The sequence below is a fragment of the Lissotriton helveticus genome, chromosome 1_1 (assembly GCF_964261635.1).
Source record: "Lissotriton helveticus chromosome 1_1, aLisHel1.1, whole genome shotgun sequence".
NCBI classification, from domain to species: Eukaryota; Metazoa; Chordata; class Amphibia; order Caudata; family Salamandridae; genus Lissotriton; species Lissotriton helveticus.
The window spans coordinates 1385650910-1385670059 of NC_136057.1; the positions used below are offsets into that span (position 1 = coordinate 1385650910).

The window sequence follows — 19150 nt, forward strand, 5'->3', positions numbered from 1 at the left end:
ACCTTATACAGGAAACCAGCGGAGAGAAACACATTGCTCAGATATAGAAGCCACCACTCAAGAGGTCTTTGTGATAACCTACCTTTTGGGCAGTTCCTCCGGATTTGAATTTACATCACAGAGACCGAATCCGGTGTGATGTTCATTTTCTTTAACGAGAGCAGAATCTTTCACTCACAATCGCCTGCATTTTGAATTTACAGTATAGCATGCATTTAACCACAAGTTGGACATTATTTTATACTAAGTTTTCCATGCCAAACGCTAGGGCTACGGCTTTTATTTTCAGATTCTAAAACGCACACACATTACGGAGGAAGTTACGATGTTTCTTGTGTCTAATTAGAGCAGAATGTTTTACCATTTCATGATCGCTCGCATTTTGAATTTACTACATAGAGACAGTATCCGGTATGATGTTTATTTTGTTTAATGAGAGCAGAATCTTTTACTCACTATCGCCCGTATTTTGAATTTACAGTACAGCATGCATTAAACCACAAGATGGACATTATTTTATACTAAGTTTTCCACGTCACTGGGAACATTTATTGCATATTTACGCATTTATAATATGTCCCACGAGCGGGTGTTTCATATTTTTCACAATCCCAAAAGCTCCAGCGGTGTATGCCACCGACGAGCATCTTCTAGGACTATTACGGCACAAATCTATTATGCACTTGCAACAACTAGGATGTTCATATGTGCTCACAATTTTGCTTAATCAATATTTTAGGGAACACCATGCCAACTTGATCTAGAACCAACCCACCGTGTTCCACTATCCTTTTTCTACAGACTTTGTCCTGTTGACTGTTTGGCAACACGCATCGGGAGATTCATTACCCCAAGATGACTAATGTCCAGCAAAGTGAGTTTCTGGTCCGAATTCTCAAGCCATGAGGTCCCGTTTGTTTCTATACCTCTTTTTAACATTGAGACTCTATATCTTATCACAGATACCGAGGAGCCATTGAAAGCCTACTAGGATCGTTCATTGACCGTTCCATCCAATTACAAGTTGGTCCTTAAATGGTCACCCACATGAAACGTTCACCACATTGTACCTCATTCACTGAGCCATTTTTGTTATCTCCAGGTGCTCCCCACACAACCTTGTCCTGAAGAAGACCCCACATTGAGGAACCAAACCACCCTCCTACCATCAGGGGTCGAAACGTAGACTACCACAGACCCTCAGACCCATAGGAATAGAACAAACCAATTCATATGTACCTATGTGTTATGAATATAAGGGAACTATGGACCAATATTAGGCTGTAAAGGTTCTACTGTATATATATGCAAATGTGTCTTTCACTATACCTTTACCCTGTCCCTCACTCATCCATTCACCCTCATTACCAAAACCTTCTTTCTCTTTATCACATTGTGGGCACTGTTAATAATACATGCACTAAGAATATACCTAAGTGGTTATATTGAATAACATTAATGCTCTGAATTACAAGAGCATCTAATGAATGTTTCTCTTATGGAATTATACATTAAAAATCTTCTTTTCTGTTTAATAGAGTTGGAACTGTTTTGTGGTGATTTGTTTATCTTTACATGTTTTAATTTGAAAGAACTAACATGATCCTTTTTTGAACGTACCATTATCATGACCCAGGTCGGGTAGTTTTATTGGTTAACCCAGTTAAAACTTAACACACCTCCCACGAGGCCAGGCCTGTGGCATGTGCCTGAAGACTGTTCGATCCCGAAAGGTGACACCGCTTCCCATGGGAGGAGGAAGAGTACCTAGTGCTCACTAGGGATGAGAACAAATAAGGAGTAAAAAGAATAAAAAAAGAAAACAAAACAAAAGGAAGGGATACATCAGGGGACCAGTCCATGAGTAAGGCACACCACCCACAGACTTCCACATAAACCAACAAAATGGGAGAAGAAGATAATGCAGCCCTGCAACCCAGTCGCATTGTCATGCAGCATGCCCATACTGGTGTCCAACCCCCATTCAGCTAGCTAGACGACCCCGCCACAGCGTCCCCACAATGGAAGAAGTGGCTAGGACGTCTTGAGAACTACTTTGTGGTGCAAGGGAGATGGAAGGCGCGGTGAAAAGATCGCTACTCCTCCACTATGCAGGAGAGGAAGTGTACCTCCTGTTGGAAATCTCCCGAACACAGGAGCACCTACCGAATATGACGCCGCCGGGACAGCGTTCAACGCACATTTCAATCCACACTTCAATCGTATTTCGAGCGACTCAAACTATGTCAGGCCCAACAGAGAGAAGAAGAGTCAATTGATGATTTTTATGCGAGACTGCGAGAGCTAGCAAGCACCTATGCAACCGAAGATCGGGCCATGGAAGAAATTTGCCCACAGAAAGTCAAAGGGTGCTGCAATTTGACGCAACAAGGGCTGATTTTGAGGCAACCATACATAGCCCTGGATGAAATACTAGTCCTAGCCAGAACACACCACCTCTCCGCGGCAAGGGCAGACTAGTTGGACCTAGCACTGACACAGGCACCAGAGAGAAGCATGGCTGTTAATACCGAGAGAGCCGATCCAGTGAGAACACGAGATAGAGGAAGAGGGCAGAGAGGCCGTCCACCTCAAACTCCGAAAGGAAGGTGTGGATACTACAGGCGAGAAGAGCACCCCATCCAAGCGTGCCCGGCACAAGGCAGAACGTGCTGCCACTGCAGGATCCCTAATCACTTTGCATCAGTGTGGCAGACGTAGAACCAGAGGAGAGATAACCGAAGCAACAAGCCAAACTCGCGCTGTAGGGCAGCGCAAAAAGAACCGCGCAGGCCACCTACAGAGTAGTAGTTATTAGAAGCAAGGGAACCCAATTACTTTGGTCAGGGACCTTGGGTAATCAGTACATTATCAACACAGTGGTCCTGGATAAGGACAATAAGAGAAGAAAAATAAATATAGACTGAGAATCAGTACTATATTTTTGCTGTCCAGCCTGACAGGATCAGTTTAATATTTCTTTTTTTTTTTTAGCAACAAATAAAGTGGGGACACAATCCTGCATCCAACGAGGTATACATAAAACAAAACTACAAGAAAACAAAGGGCTCAGGCAGTACTAAATGCTTGTGTACAATGCATTAAATAAGACGAGCATTAATGTGAGGAGACACCGTTACACAAAAACATTGACAAATTAAATTGCGTTTAAGGTGTACACAAGGTCGACGACGTTTCGAACCCATGAAAGCAATTGTGGGATCATCATCAGGACATTAAATTACATGCCTGAGTGAATGCCATGGAGGGAACCAGGGCCTTCAGTTTTAAGTGCCTGGAACCGAACCATATCAGCGTGTCAAGTAACAATTGTGCGTCCCTGAAAACAACCGCTGAGTACAGCAGTACGATTTAGCCAGTAATGGATACAGGCGGAGTCAAGCCTCGTAAAAATAATTGCCAGCTTTTGGACCGCAGTGGCATGTCCAAATGGGCAACAGTCAGGTGAACCAGGCGTGGAACACATGCTAAATGCAGCGAAGCATCGAGCCATTGAAATTCCAAGGGCCCGTATAGTGGTGGCATGTTCAGTAATGAAGAGGGGCCCAGGGATCTGGGCAGCCTCATAAGACTGTCTGCTGAGTAAGGCAGTACCAATGGTCGTAAAAAAGATGCTGGGTGCAGCAATGTGGACGCCTGGGTGGGGGCTGCGGCGGCGTACCCGTCGAGACCCCCCGTCACTCACCTCTGCCTCTACGAAGAAAAATTACCCTACCCATCCAGTCGGACGACCACAAAATCGTCACAACCGTTCATGCCATCAATCAAGAGGCAGACGCACTACTCCGCAGTTACACAGCAGAGAACTTGGCCCTCGCGACCTTCACGAGAACAGTGCAAGCAAACCAAACCGATGAACTGCTGAAACTATTTACGAGCCTCCTTGAAGGTCTGGGGTGCATCAAACGACCCCCTGTGAAGCTACATATCGACCCCTCAGTGACACCAACAGCATTCCGCCACAGTCAAATTCTCTTCCACTTTCGGGCACTGGTGGAACAGGAATTGCAGAAATTGGAGGATCAGGGGGTAATCGAGAAGGTGTCGTGGCCAACCCCCTGGTTGTCCCCCATGGTCATAGCATACAAAAAACACGGCAACATTGAAAAATCAGGCTGTGCATCGATATGTGACTCCTCAACAAGGCCATCGGAAGAGAGCGCCACATCACACCAATGATGGAGGAAATCGTGGCTGACGTCAACGGATCCCAGTGGTTTTCAAAGCTAGACCTAAATGCAGGGTACCACCAACTGGTCCTGGCAGAGGAGAGTAGATATATCACAACATTCAGCACTCATCTGGTGCTGCAGTGCTACAATCGCCTCAATTTTGGAATATCAACAGCAGCAATGGTGTACCGGAACTCAATACGCGAAATTTCGACAGGGCTGCCAGGTGTACTAAACGTCAGTGATGCATTCTCTTTAACTCCCTTTCCGCAGACAAGCACTATGAGCACTACAATCATCTCCAAGGCACACTAAAATGCCTTCAAGACCATGGAGTTACCTGGCACCGGGAGAAATGCTTATTCTTCCAATGAGAAATAGATTTCTTTGGGTACATCTTCAACCAGGAGGGAATCCAGGTGGACCCGTGAAAGTCTCAAGCCATAAAAGACGCGCCACCCCCCCCCCATCCCTGTGTCGGAAGTGCAGAGTTTCCTGGGGATGGCCACGTACTGTGGCCGGTTCATTCCAGACCTAGCTACCATCACAGAACCACTAAGGAATCTCACCCGATCAGACACCAGGTGGAAGTGGGAACAACAAGAAGCAGCATTCCAGAAAATCAAGAGCACTCTCCTCGACAACACCACTCTCGTGTAGTTCGACCCCACCAAGCACACGGAGCTCCTTGTGGAAGCAAGCCCCGGGGGCCTGGGAGCGAGAGAGGCCCACCTTCCCGGGTCACAAGACCCGGGAAGGTGGGCCACTCTGGCTTTTGCCAGCAAGTCCCCTTCACCCACCGAAGCACAATAAGCTCAAATAGAGCTGGAGAAGATATTTGCAATGTTCAGATGCCCCAAAGAGATCAAGTTCGATAATGGACCCAATTTTCAAGAAGGGGTGTTTCACAAGTTCATGCAACTTCACGGAGTATGACACCACCGCATCACCCCACAGTCGCTGCAGGCAAATGGAGAAATTGAAAGATTTATGCGTACACTCAACAAGACATTGTGAATTGCAGTTGCAGAAAGCACAGACCCAGAAAGCCAACTGCACTATTCTTGCGGGACGGCAGAAGTACGCCACACAGCACCACCCAGCAAGCGCCCTGGACGCTCATGTTCAACGGACCCACGTACAATGAGGAGGAAGCCCAAGCGTGGCGACAACAGCAGAACCTGGCTGCCAGCCACAGAAGAAGAGACAGGCACCTCAATCTACAATCAGGAGACCAGGTGATAATCAAGGACAGAGGACGGGCAGAAAGTTCTGGACCCCCTACAAACCTGGCCACTGGACAGTGGTGGATGTCAAGGGGACAATGGTGACCGCGGAGAAAGATGGAGAGACTGTTACCAGAAGCATCTCCTGGTTCAAGGAAGTGGAAGGAGATTTCCCAACCCCAACCAGAGAGAATGAAGTCACAAGGGAAGAAGGCGATCATGGGAGGACGAGAGCGTCCAACTGGACGTCCAGGCGGGTGGCCAACCCACAACACCGGTTGAGGCTGCCCCAACACCTGTGGCGATGCCCCAGAGGCAGCTGAGTGCCCGTGTGGCTGAAGTCGGCACCCTAGATACCACCTGTGAGAAACACTCCCTCCTGCCCCGAGCTCTCAGCTAAAACCTTTGCATGCCATCCAACGAGCTAACGTCAGAATACAAAGAACAAGCATTGGCATAGCCAATAGGATATTGCATTTGGGTCCTTCTAAGTAAAAAGAAAAACTGAAGTATAAGACTTCACATTTACATTTACTTCGTATTTAGGATTCAGTAAATGTAAACGTGAAGTCTTACACTTCTTTTTTTTTTTTTTTTTTTACTTACAAGGTCCCAAAGGCGACACCTATTGGCTATGCCAATGCTTGTTTTAGGACTTGTGCCCTGTGAGACAGTGGGTGTGAGAAGTTGGCCTGGTATATGATGTTCACTATTCTAGTGAGGACCTTGCACCAGTCCAAACAACCCTTATGGTGATGGTTGTAAAGTTAACCTTATAGACCAGCTATCCTAGTGGTAGCATGGACAAAGCAGTCTTAGGCTAAAACTTCAGAGAGCATGTGAAGCCAGCTGTTTTACCAATTATAATCCCTTGAATACCAAATGAAAGGACACCACACAAGGTATATATCAAATATATATGTATTTATTACTAACACAACCACTCTGTACTCTTTATGAGACCGGAGTTCGAGATACAGCACAAGTTACTCAATAAGCATACTATAAGTTGCACAAATACAATTCTGCCCTAGGGGCCTCACGAACCATATACTAAAGAAGTGGTAGAAGAACCACTTCAGGATTGGTGAATAGGTCTAGGGCCTAGAAAATCGCTGGGGCTACACAGATCAACCAAGGGCTTGGAAGTAGGAGGCCCACAGGACGCGTGTGCAGTGTCTAAACACACATGCGGGTTCCAATAGAAAGTCAATGGGAACGTACGAGTTACAAACTAGTTGATGTAGGACACCTCCTTGAGGATTGCGGGGAAACACAATTATTTTAGGACACTTGGATAGTTCTTACCCACGGGAGCACTGGAGTACTCGAGTTACCTCACCCATAGGAGACGGGTGCATAGGTGTGATGTCGTGTCGGGTTTCGTCGTCGAATCCTATGGAGAGCTGCAAGAAGATGCTGCAGGCGACCAGGAGGAAGATGTCCGGGTGGATCCAAGAGTGGATCGAAGTCGTGAAGAACCTGAAAGCAGAGGGGGCAGAGTCTGGGTCACTAGCCAGTGACCAGGAAGGAACCTGGAAGGAACCAGGCGTTGTCCGGAGCAATCAGGTGAAGATGCGAAGCTTGTCTCTGCAGCCATGTGGACCAGGAGGCGTCGACGATGACCAGGAGCTGAATACAGACTGTCCCATCAAGGATCTCGCTGCTGGCGGTGTCGGCTTCCGGATTGGAGTCAACAAGCCTTGGCAAAGGCAACCCACGCAGAAAGGGAAGATCGGCTTCTGTTCAGACCAGCAAGGTCTGGGGAGCTTCCCCTTTACAGGAAAGCAGGAGCAAGGCCATAGCAACCAGGCAAGCTGTGGAAATTCAAAATGGAGTCTTCAGGAGGGCACTAGCCAACGGGCGAGCAACCGCGAAGACGCGTCGAGGAGAAATGCAGGCGCGGCAGTGTCTCATTCTTTTCAACCCACCCTGCCCCAATACACAAAAGCCTGTCTGGGGAGGTGCTCGCACCTCCCAAGGCAGGAAACCTATTGTCCAGGCCTCTCTTGCTGGAGTTTCCCCCAGCTGCAGGAGGTCAGATTCGTGTCTGTGGCAGCAGCATCCATTTTGTGATGCTGAGGCTCTGTTTAACTTTAACCGGGTAAAGCAGTAACCAACATGTCTTCTCCCTCTAGAAGAGTGGAATGCTAACCCCGCCAATTGGCGGGGGGTAGTATTCCAAAGCGTATGACACCTTACACGACATGTTTTGATAAAGCCAAACCAAAGTTAGCATTAACCGCGAGGATTATAATGCACTTAAGAGTATATGGTATGGCTATATCATAGAACAGCTATAAGGACATGGTTCCGAAAGCTGCAGACAGGCTCAGCTCATGCTAGAGCACCATCTCACATAAAACCAAGCACTCTACCTCCAGGATTGTCGAGGTCTACCATAGGCGTAACTTATAGGTGTATATGTGTCTATATATAGGGTTAGATATAGGTATACTATATCTAAGCAATGGGTGATTACACCACCTTGCCCAAGCTGAGTGATCAGCCTGTAGTGTCAGTTTGGAGGGCCAGCCAGGGGTGGTATAATTCATGCTGCAGCCCCTGGTAGGCCTTGGATGCACCTATGCCCTGGGTACCTATGGTACACTATACAGGGTCTCACAAGGTGACCCAATATCCAATTGGAGATGTACCTAAAGTACATGGAGTCAATTTTACAGAGAGAGCAGACAACCTGAGGTCCTGATTAGCAGGATCCCAGGCCAACTAAGTCGAAAACCAGCTAAACACTAGGCAAAAAGTTGGGGGTAACCATAGTCAGATATCCATCCTCCTACAGTGGGTGTTCCCAGATTCCAATAATGTTTCAGTGGGTTCCCGGGTTCCAGTAATGATTAAGTGGGAGTTCACAGAAGTCAAAGGGTTAAGGATCACTGACCTAGAACACTGGTGGCTGCGCCTCCACGTATTGCATACATGATTCATATTTATTTTAGGAGATAAGTGGAAGTAGAAAAAGGTTTCTCAAATTAAAATAATGCCGCTGCATTCAGTTTTTTCTGTCTGTCCCTAAATATGTGTATTAAAATTGTATGTCAATTCCCAAGCTACGCAAACCAGTCAACAAAGATCATTTCTAAGCAATTAATTTTTTCTCAAGAAAATATGCATTACATGGCTTTCGCAGTTAGAGGCGACAGGCGGCTTCGATTTCATTTCTTAGATCCAAAGCTCGGTTTATAGGCGCGAATCTGTTTCACGCAGATTAGAAACCCGCTCTCCACACCCCACAGGGCGTGCACGGGGTTTGGGAGGGCGAGGAACAGATGAAAGGCAAGTACTGGCGCTAGGCCCTATCGCTTGCTCCTATCTGGCTGTTCCTCTATCCGAGGGGCACAGTACACATGCGAGTGCTGGCTCTACAGCAGTATCAGTTCAGCAACTTTCTAACGGAAGCTCCTCAGACCACGAGCATCTACGGGTAGTCTTGTCTCATTGAGGTTGCCTCCACCCCAAGCTGTACTCTTCTGTGCATCAGTCACCCCGTTCTCCGAAGCCGAGGCATGCTTCATGATCATCTCTATAAAAGGTTTCCCGCGTCCATACGTCAGAATGTCGTCCACTGCACGCTTTTGTTTTACATTCTGTGACTTGTAGTCCTGATTTACTAGGATCGACTGATCTACAAATCCCAGAATGCAAAGCAAAAAGGATGGCTTTTGAGCTACTCATGCATGTAACCGGGACATGTTAGAGGTCAAATTTGACAGTGGGATTACCTACTCGATCACTAGTCAAAACCAGTATAGTTCAGTCACGAATTGTGTCCAAGTGTCGCACTATGCGAGATCCAACTTTAAAAAAATGTTTATAGGCAGCCCAAAATTAATCAAACAAGTGATCCAATGACATATCGACGATGACTGAGCATTCTCCAGTTATAAATCTCACAGCACATGAATGCCGGCCCACACCACGCCACTCCAGAATGGATCAATGACCAGGTATACGCTAGTCTAACTCTGTGGTTTTTATCATTTGGTCTTTTACACATTCGTCTACAATCTACACAACGAGAAGCAGAGTGTGCTTCCTTACGTTATGTTTAATTTCCCACCACCTTCGTTGTGAAAAGCAGACCCAGCTAACATGTCACGGGGTCACACTAAAGTGCATGGTCCGACACACTAACATAACATAACGTGCATTTGAAGAGCGAACGTTCACTCAAGAGTATCTTGGTGCTGAATATCAGATGTTTACTGTTATCCAACTCAGTGGTACTCCTTGTATCGACCTCAGAAGAATTAAAAGTTGAGTGGACACAACGCAATCTCTCCACTATTCTGATCTAAAACTAACAATTTGTAGATTTGACTGCGTTATAAGGAAAAAGAAACGCTTGACCATCCGCATCTTGGACACGTTGCAGCGTAATGAGGGTAGATTTCACCGAGGGCAAAAACAGTGGAGTCCTGGCAAAACATGAAACTGAACTAGATCAAATCCGATATCAATGGAGACTTCTTTACAAGGTTTATTATAACTGACGCAGTATTGCATTCTGCCAAAATAAGGGCCTCATTAAGACGTCCTCGTTATCTAGGGCGATACCAGCAGGTGCCTCCCCAGGATTTAACAGGGGACGAGGGTCATGTGTTAAAGTGCCTGGGATGGAGAATAACCTGCACACCCAGGATTCCTGTGGCCTTTTATGCAGTCCGCACCACCCCTACCACCACCACCATCCCCATCCCAGGGAGTTTAATGCTCTTATTTATAACCTGCTCAAAGCAGATGCAAATTGGAGTGGGGGGAGGAGGGGGCGGTGAAGTGAACGTGGGAAGGACAAGATCCTGGGTTGGGGAGGAAGCATTGCAGTTCAAGGGAGGGTGACATGGGCTTCACTCACTGCCAGCCTCCATGGCTATGTTGAGTGTATTTTCGCTCCCTGAGCCCGGCAATTGTAGGAGCGGGACACTGGGCTGTTCGGAGCTGGCTATTGCGTTATCCCCCCCCCATTCCCCCACCCCAAACGAACGGCGAAAATATTGAAAAATTAGCCGGGGCTTCTAGTACAGAAGTAACAAGGACAAGAACTTTGGGACTTTGCAAGAAAGGGCACTCGTGTGGGGCCATGTCCCTAACGTGAAGGCATGCATGGTATGCAGGCCAAGCTCAGCTCCACAAAAAAAAATCCCGGGAGTGGTGCGCTTGCGCTATAAGGAATGTGCACCAGGGCCAGTGTGACCACCATCTGTTTTCAATTAAGATAATTGGAAACAGATAGTGGTTGTGCGCTCTCCCGAGGACCCTAGGCCAAGGGCCAGAGAAGGCGGGACATTCACCCGCCTTGAGCCAATTGTGTGCTGTCTTTATTAGAAAGACGCACGCAAAGGCAAGTCGCAGGTTAATTTTAAAAAAAGCACACGCACAAGTGTGTGTTCAGGGCTCAAAGCCCTTACTTAATATCTTGCAGAGCAGTCCCTGCGTGCTGGCTCAGGCGAGACCTGAAAAGGACCGAGTTAAGATGAGATGTGACGGGTAATCTGTCCTGTTGTTCACTCGGTGTGAAGCCGGAAATGTTGCAATCGCACCCTTGGGCCAGACATTGCCAGAGGCTATAAATGAACCTGGCAATGATCGCTCATGGTCATTGGCCCACCAGTTCCAATACTTAATGTGACTGCGTACTTTGTCCTGCTCAGTGCGCCAGGCCTAAGCCCCCCCACCTCGCTAAACTATCCTCATGTGGGAGTAGAGTGAGCGCCCCAAGCACGTGACCCACAGTTCAGAGAGAACACCAAACAAACATGAAGCCAAAATGCAAACGCTTGCAAAAACCCCTTCCATGTCACAAGCACAGTTAGATACGTCATATGGTGCCGCAGTGTCAGCTCAAATCATACTGAGTGAGTCACCAAGCCCTCGGGCCGAGACTGGAGCCTTCGTCTTGGCCTGAATTTAAGCGCCAAACAAACTGACAAAGTTAATAGCTTTGCAGGTCCGCAGAGGAACGCAGCCTTCGGGTAAAAAAGGCAGTGCTGCATTTTCATTGTACGCCTTATACTGCAATGAAACATAAGATTTCTTTTTAAACCCAGTCGGATGGAGCCGCTCCCTCCCCCACTTCGATATTTATTTACAAATAACCCTTATTATATGTTTTTTGAACTTTACACTATGTGTATACCAGGTGCTGTTGTGAAGAGGCAGCCTGCGAGGTGTAGTTTCCTAATGACTAGAGAAGAGACAGGGTTGGGTCTGGCTGGGGAAGCTTCAGAGTGCGCCCTCGCGCGGATGCATGGGGAAGCTTCAGAGTGCGCCCTTGCGCGGCCGCCCCTGCTCACCTCTGTCTTCTCCCCCTGCTTGAAGGGGAAGGCGGTTTCGCGCTGCTCCTTGCCCCAGCTGCCCGCCTTCTGGGAGTTGTAGACGATGGTGTTGACAAAGCCCCCGTAGTTGAAGCGTGGGTTGAAGTGCAGGACAATGTTCGAGCTGTCCTTGCCCAGGTTAATAACGAATCTGCAGGGTAAGGAAGAAGAGAGAGGAAAAACATTGCACTCAGAAAAGGCAGACATAGCAGCACAGGGGCAGTGTTCTAAAGTGTACCCTGGTGGACTGGGGGGTCTATGTTTAAAGGGTCCTAGCGTACACATCTGCACAGTACATGCCCCCACCCAACTGGCTACCATGTGGTGCATGCGAGGGGCGAGGCTGAAATACCAGTGACCCCCACAGGAAAACCATACAAAACACCCACTCCCGTCCACCCTTCCCTCCTCCCCGCCACCCACCTCCAGAACAGGGTCTTCTTAAACACCTTCCGTAACACGTATCAAAGCTAAAACCGGTACCACCAACTTCACCAGTTTGCCCCATGCCCTCACTACCACAGATACCCAGCCGCTCACATTCTATCCTGCGCCCTTACCCTCCAGATACCCAGGCGTTTGTAGCCTCCCTCACCCACTGCCCCAGCCAGGCATTTCCTACACCATCACCCTCTAATTCCCTCAACCACAGGTGATTGTCCTGCACCCTCACTCTCCAGTTATCCCAGGAAAATAGCTTGCCCTCTTGATCTTCAGAATAAGCCTTGCACCTTAATACTCATACTGCCCATTACCCTCCAGGTCCCAGGTGCTCACCACTTAAAGTGACCCCTCACCGGTGAGAGGTCTCACGGCTCACTACTTACCCCAAGATCCTCTGCTTCAGCCTTGAACACTATCTGTATACCCCACCCCTTGTATACCCCGCTTCCCTCCGGCCTTATTCTCCTAATATGCTGCAGTCCTATCTACTAATACCTCACCAACCTTTAATACACCCCACACAACACTAGACGCACCAACTCCTAAACCTAGGGCCAGTCATTATATTCAGACAATGCTCTGTCTGTTTCTATTATTACTACCCTCAGATACCCCAGCCCCCTCTTCCTCTACCCACCCCCAATCAATACTTCAGATACTCCGGCCTCACCTTCCTCTACCCACTCCCAATCAATCAATACTTCAGATACCCCAGCCCCATCTTCCTCTACCCACCCCAATCAATACTTCAGATACCCCGGCCCCATCTTCCTCTACCCATCCCCAATCAATACTTCAGATACCCCGGCCCCATCTTCCTCTACCCACCCCAATCAATACTTCAGATACCTCAGCCCCATTTTTTCTCTACCAACCCCCATCTTCCTCTACCCACCCCATCTTCCTCTACCCACCCCCAATCTTCCTCTACCCACCCCCAATCTTCCTCTACCCACCCCCAATCAATACTTCAGATACCCCGGCCCCATCTTCTTTACCCACCTGCAATCAATATTTCAGATGCCCCTGCCCCATCTTCTCTACCCACCTCCAGTCAATACTTTAGATACCCCGGTCCCATCTTCCTCTACCCACCCCCAATCAATACTTCAGATACCCCGGCCCCATATTCCTCTACCCTCTCCCAATCAATACTTTAGATTCCCCGGCCCCCTCTTCCTCTACCCACCCCCAATCAATACTTCAGATTCCCCGGTCCCCTCTTCCTCTACCCACCCCCTATCAATACTTCAGATACCCCAGCCCTATCTTCATCTACCCACCCCTAATCAATACTTCAGATACCCCGGCCCCATCTTCCTCTACCCACCCCCAATCAATACTTCAGATGCCCTGCCCTCTTACTGCTTGGCATCCGGTGGTATAATGCCCGTAATTTTGACCCATTCGCCCAGCTTGAGGATCATATTGTACACTTCCATTTTCTGTAAAGAAAGCAAAATACATCAGCATTGTTGGTGTTCTAAGTTCACCCCTGCACCCTTCCCTCGTCAATATTATTCTGAGAGCGTAAAACTAGCTAGCATTTATAATCTTTATATGTAAATGTATGACACATTGAAATTCTGAAACTCTGGCATGGAAGGCATCTGACCTTTGTGGTCCTATGTTTTATACTTTAAGCTCAGAGCTAGTCTTGATCCCACAACAAGAAAGTAAGTGCCTGTGGCGAGTTCAGGGACAGTGTCCAGATTGGGTTTTATCTGACTACTACTAATAAACGAAAATAGGATGTGCAGTGACGCCAGATGGGCGGGCCCAGAGATGCCGCTATTCCATTTTTACCCTATAGAGCAGGCTACGTAGTTTGAAGGAGCTGAGGGGGAATGAAATTTAAGCCAAAAAATAACTTTCTCCAGTATTAGAGTGTCTTTCATAGATTCACATGCTTGAATATTCCCTGTCATCGAAGTGGGAGCCCCACGGTAAATAAAATAGCAATAAAATCCCAATAAAATATGTATGTAAAAACATAACACATAGAAATACACACTAGAAATAGTTGCAAATACCAGGTCATCATTCCCACATAGGAATACATGGAGAGAGAGAAAACTTATGCAACATATCCCTGTCATTGTGTTAGGCCAAACTACAGCCAATCAGGCGCAAGCACACCTCCAGAACCTTCTCCTCAGAGGCTCAGGCCCTCTGATTTTCTACTGCATGTCGTGTGAAGGGAGTCTCCCTGAGCTCTGCTCAGTTTTCTACTTTATTCTGGTTTCCAGTACTTTCTACTATTTCTTCAAGTAAGAAGTATTTGTTTAGACCTTGTTCTTCTTGTGGGGAGTTGCGACTTTATTCTGAGGACCCCCACAAGAAATGTATATACTGCCTCTATCCTGACCATGAGGTAGGCAAATGTAAAATCTCCAGGACTTTTTCCACCAAAACCTTAATGGATAGGGAGGGTCGCCGCCTCCTCTGGTTATAAAGGCTGAAAGACAAGGATTCAGCTCTTTCTGACGCAGAAAGCCTGATGTCCGGTAGTTCTAAGGCCGCCTCAAAGCATAGCAGTGTGCAGGATTTACCTTCTCCCTTCTTGAAGAAGAAGAAACTCTCACTCTTGAAGGCTCCTGTGGTGTCCCCACTTCCTCCTGCTACGCCCCCGAGATCTGACTCTCAGGCGTCTACGGCTTCTTCTAAGCACGTTTCCACCTCAAAACGTGCAAAATCGTTGACGGGAGCGTTGACGATTGTCCCAACGACGAGATCTGCCGTCTCAGGCTCGTCGGCGACGACTTCGGCTTTGTCGACGGCGTCTGTCGACGAAGGTATGCCTCAGTTTTAAAACTGTCTCGTCGACGATCCCTATCGCCTCGACGTCGAAGAAGGGTCTCTCGTCGTCATCAGGATCTACGTCGTCGTGGATTGTGAAGAAAGCCTCCTCTTCGTCAGCTGCTCTGTCGACGAATGTTCTGTCGACGGTGGTTTTTGTCGACGATGGCCTCGTCTACGATGACTCCGTCGACGGTGGCTCCGTCGACGGCGGCTCCGTCGGCGGTGGCTCCATCGGCGGTGGCTCCATCGACGGTGGCTCCGTCGACGTCTGTTCTGTCGTCGTCAACGGCTTCGACAACGATTTCGTCTACGGTGGAGCCATCATCCTTCGCATCCTTGCCTCTGGTGCCGATTCCTTCATCCGGGTATGGCGTTTCCTCCGCCGACCCTTTGCAGCAACGTCGCCAAGTGCCTCTGGAACAGCTTGCCATTCCACGTGACACGCAGCCCCCGTCACCTCTGTTTGCGATAGGTTCTGAACAGGACTCTGGTTCTGAGGAAGATGAGGATGATCATTTCCGGGCAGCACGAAGCCCTTCTGAACTAGTCATAAAGTGTCAAGACTACGGGGATGATCACGAGGACTCGTATTTTCAAGAGGAGGAACCGTCCACTCAGGTTCCTTTGGCAGCACTTCCTCTTTCCCTCATTTCCAATCTCCAATATATGCTGGAGGATTACAACGGGCGTTTCCCGCCATCTCCCCATGGTTAGCCTCTGCCTACGGCGCCTGCAACTGCACAAGTTCTTGCCGCTGTTCCGTTGCTGCACCCGGCACCACCACCTGCTCCGGCTAAGACCTCTACTCAGGTCCATGATACGGTGTACGAAGACGATGATGATAATCTTCGCCCAGACAGAGAGGATGGCGAGCTGCAGGATGATGATACTGATAGTGATGGTGATATGCAAGATTGGGCCGATTACCAGATTCAGACACCGTCCCCACCTCCTCCAACTCCTGGGGATTCCCCTCCTGTTGACATTGCAGGCTTTCACCAACTCATGGATAGAGCGGCACTCCGCTTTAAACTTCCTATGGTTCAAAGGGAAGAAGACTGCTTTCTGTACGACTTTAACAGTCTACCTTTCAAACAAGTTCGGCCAGTCCCAATCATCGACTTCATTTGGAATGAGGGAGTCAAGTTGATGCAAACGCCAAATTCCATCCCTGCACAACTACCTCGTTTGGAGAAAAAGTATACGTCGCCCCAGGGTTCTCCAGCTTGCCTGGTGGCACAGCCTAAGCCGGATTCAGTAGTCACCCAGGCTGCCAGGCGTTCCAGAAACCCATCTTCCCCGATTACGGCTCCTCCTGATTGCGAAGGTCGTCGCCTCGATGCCATCGGGCAAAAATTTTTAACGATGGCTTCCACTACTGTAAGGGCCGCTAATGCTTTGGCTATACTGGGACGCTACGATCGTCAGATGTGGTCTGACATGTCCACCTTTGTTGCCCTTATTCCTGAGTCCTCCAGGGCGGAGGGTCTTCAAATTCTTCAGGAGGGGGAAAGAGCGTTGGAAGAGATCATCGACTGCTCCGTGGATATCGCCTGCACTGGCTTCCGTCAGCCTGCGGGGGCAGTTGTTCTGCGATGCCAGGGTTGGCTCAGTTCTACCTCTTTTCGCCAGGAAGTTCAGGCGAAAATTCTCAACATGCCTTATGACGGTGAGTCACTCTTCGGTCAACATGTCGATGAGGCACTGCAGACGATGAAGAAAGACACTGAAACAGCTCTTTCCTTGGGCACTTTACAGTTCCGCAAACAGCCTTTTCGTGGTGTGCCCGGACGCGGCTCCACCTCTTCTTTTCGTGGCGGATCTAATCAATACCGCTCCTATGGCCAGGGAAATCAACGGTATTCCAACCAGCCGCAGCAGACCTCTCGCCAGCAGTCTTCCAAATCATATCGTGGAAAGTCTTGCTATAGAGGTTCCACTTCCAAAAGGCAATGACTTACCTTTCCTGCGCAAGGTTGGAGGTCGAATCTCTCTGTTCTTTTCTTAATGGTCCTCAATCACCTCGGACCGTTGGGTGCTGGATATTGTATCAAAGGGCCATGCACTGGAGTTCGTAAAGTTTCCTCCTCACACTCCTCCGACTGGTCCGCCTCCTGCGCACCTCAAAGAACTTTTCCAGCAGATTCACATCATGATTCAAAAAGGTGCCATTGCAGTGGTTCCCAAGTCTCAGAGGGGGATTTATTCCTGGTGTTTCCTCATCCTCAAAAAGACAGGCGACTGGCGTCCAATCCTCGATTTACGGGTACTGAACAAATACCTGAAGTGCCAGTACTTCCGCATGCTCACGCTGATGGAGATCCTACGTCTTCTCTGCAAGGACTACTTAATGACCACCATCGACCTCCAGGATGCTTATTTCCATGTGTCAATTCTTCCTCGTCACCGGAAGTACTTGCGCTTCCGGGTGGGGCGAAGAGACTTTCAATTCAGGGTGCTGCCTTTCGGCCTGCTCTCCGCCCCCGTGTCTTCACAAAGGTTTTGGCTGCAGTGGTGGCTTACCTACGTCTACAGGGCGTCCAAATGTTTCCATACGTAGACTATTGTCTCATCAAGTTGCAGTCTCACAGCCAGCTGTCTCGAGACACTCAACTCTGTCAGACCATATTTCGCTCCCTCGGTCTTTCCATCAATGCCGAGAAGTCGACCCAGCTCACTGCAGGACTTTTCTAGGCGCCAATCTGGATACATCACTAGCCAAAGTATTCGTGTCTCACGAACGTCAGCTGCGGATTCTACGCCTGGTGGCTCATTTTTTCAAAAGAGTCCGTTTTCGTTCATATATTGAAGTCTTTTCTGGGAATGGTGTCCTTGTGCATCTCTCTGGTCCCAAATTGCAGGCTCAGGAGTCGCCCCATTCAGGAAGAATTGGACGGTCAGTGGCATCAAGTCACCGGCACTTTCAACAATCTCGTTCGTGTGACCGCCCGGATGAGGTCGGCTCTCCAGTGGTGGGCGCAGCCGTCCAACGTGGCTGCCGGGACCTCATTCCTCACCACATCTCCGGAACTCATTCTGACCACGGATGTCTCCTTGGAAGGTTGGGGCGCACACCTTCAAAGGCTGTCCATCAAGGGCAAATGGACTCAGTCTCAACGTTCCTGGCACATCAACAGGTTGGAGTTGATGGCCATCTTCCTTGCTCTCAAATCGTTCCATCTTCTAATCCAGGGAGAATCGTTGCTCATCCAAACCGACAACACCACCAGTATGCACTATGTGAACAAGCAGGGCGACACCAAATCTCCTCTCCTGTCTCGACTAGCACAGACTATCTGTGATTGGGTGCTTCGGCACCACATTACCCTGACAGCAGTTCATCTACCGGGCATCTCGAACATCCTAGCGGATGCCCTCAGCAGGTCCGCATCCTCGATTCACGAGTGGGAGCTACATCAGCCGACTCTGAACTTCATCTTTTGGTGTTGGGGTCATCCACACATAGATCTCTTTGCGAGCCCAGTGAACCGGAAATGCCCGTCCTTTGCAAGTTGGCTTCCCCATCCAGAATTGTCTGGGAATGCCATTTTGATGGATTGGTGCGGTCTATTCGCCTACGCCTTTCCGCCGATTCCACTGGTTCCTCAAGTGTTGTGGAAGATGCGAAGACAGCCTTGCCACATTCTCCTGATCGCTCCCAGATGGCCTCGACAAGCGTGGTTCTCGGAACTGCTACTTCTTTCTCAGTGCGAACCCATTCTCCTTCCTCGAGCGGACCTCCTCACGGTGGACGAGGGTCTGATCTGTCATCCGGACCCCTCCTCTCTCAAATTATCAGCCTGGAACCTGAGCACCTTGAATTTGCCGATTTGAACATCCCGCCAGCATGCAGAGACATTCTTGCCAATGCCAGAGCTACATCCACAATAAAGACTTATAAACTAAGTGGAAAAGATTCTGTCACTGGTGCGCAGCTGCCATCATTCATCCTGTTCATTCTACACGTGCTCAGTTACTAACGTTCTTTCTGGAGCTGGCACAGTCAGGGCTTTCCCACTCCACTTTGTTGCTTTTCTTGGTGGCGATTTCTCGCTTCCGGCAGGATGGCTCCTTCTCTCTCTGCTCTTCCAGAATCATTTGTCAGTTTTTCAAGGGACTGTTCAGGAAGTTCCCGCCCATTAGGCGTCCT

At 48.7% G+C, this 19150-nt stretch overlaps 1 protein-coding gene across 2 annotated transcripts in view; it reads right to left on the reverse strand.

The window, feature by feature from the left end:
- Positions 1–19150, reverse strand: part of LOC144773069 (galectin-1-like) — a 131722-nt gene that overhangs the window by 10802 nt on the left and 101770 nt on the right. For both annotated transcript variants that reach the window (XM_078657864.1, XM_078657871.1), the window contains 2 exons: positions 13564–13643; positions 11734–11905 (listed from right to left, as the gene is read on the reverse strand). In XM_078657864.1, coding sequence (XP_078513990.1) covers positions 11734–11905; positions 13564–13643 — 252 coding nt within the window. The remainder of the gene's footprint in view (positions 1–11733; positions 11906–13563; positions 13644–19150) is intronic.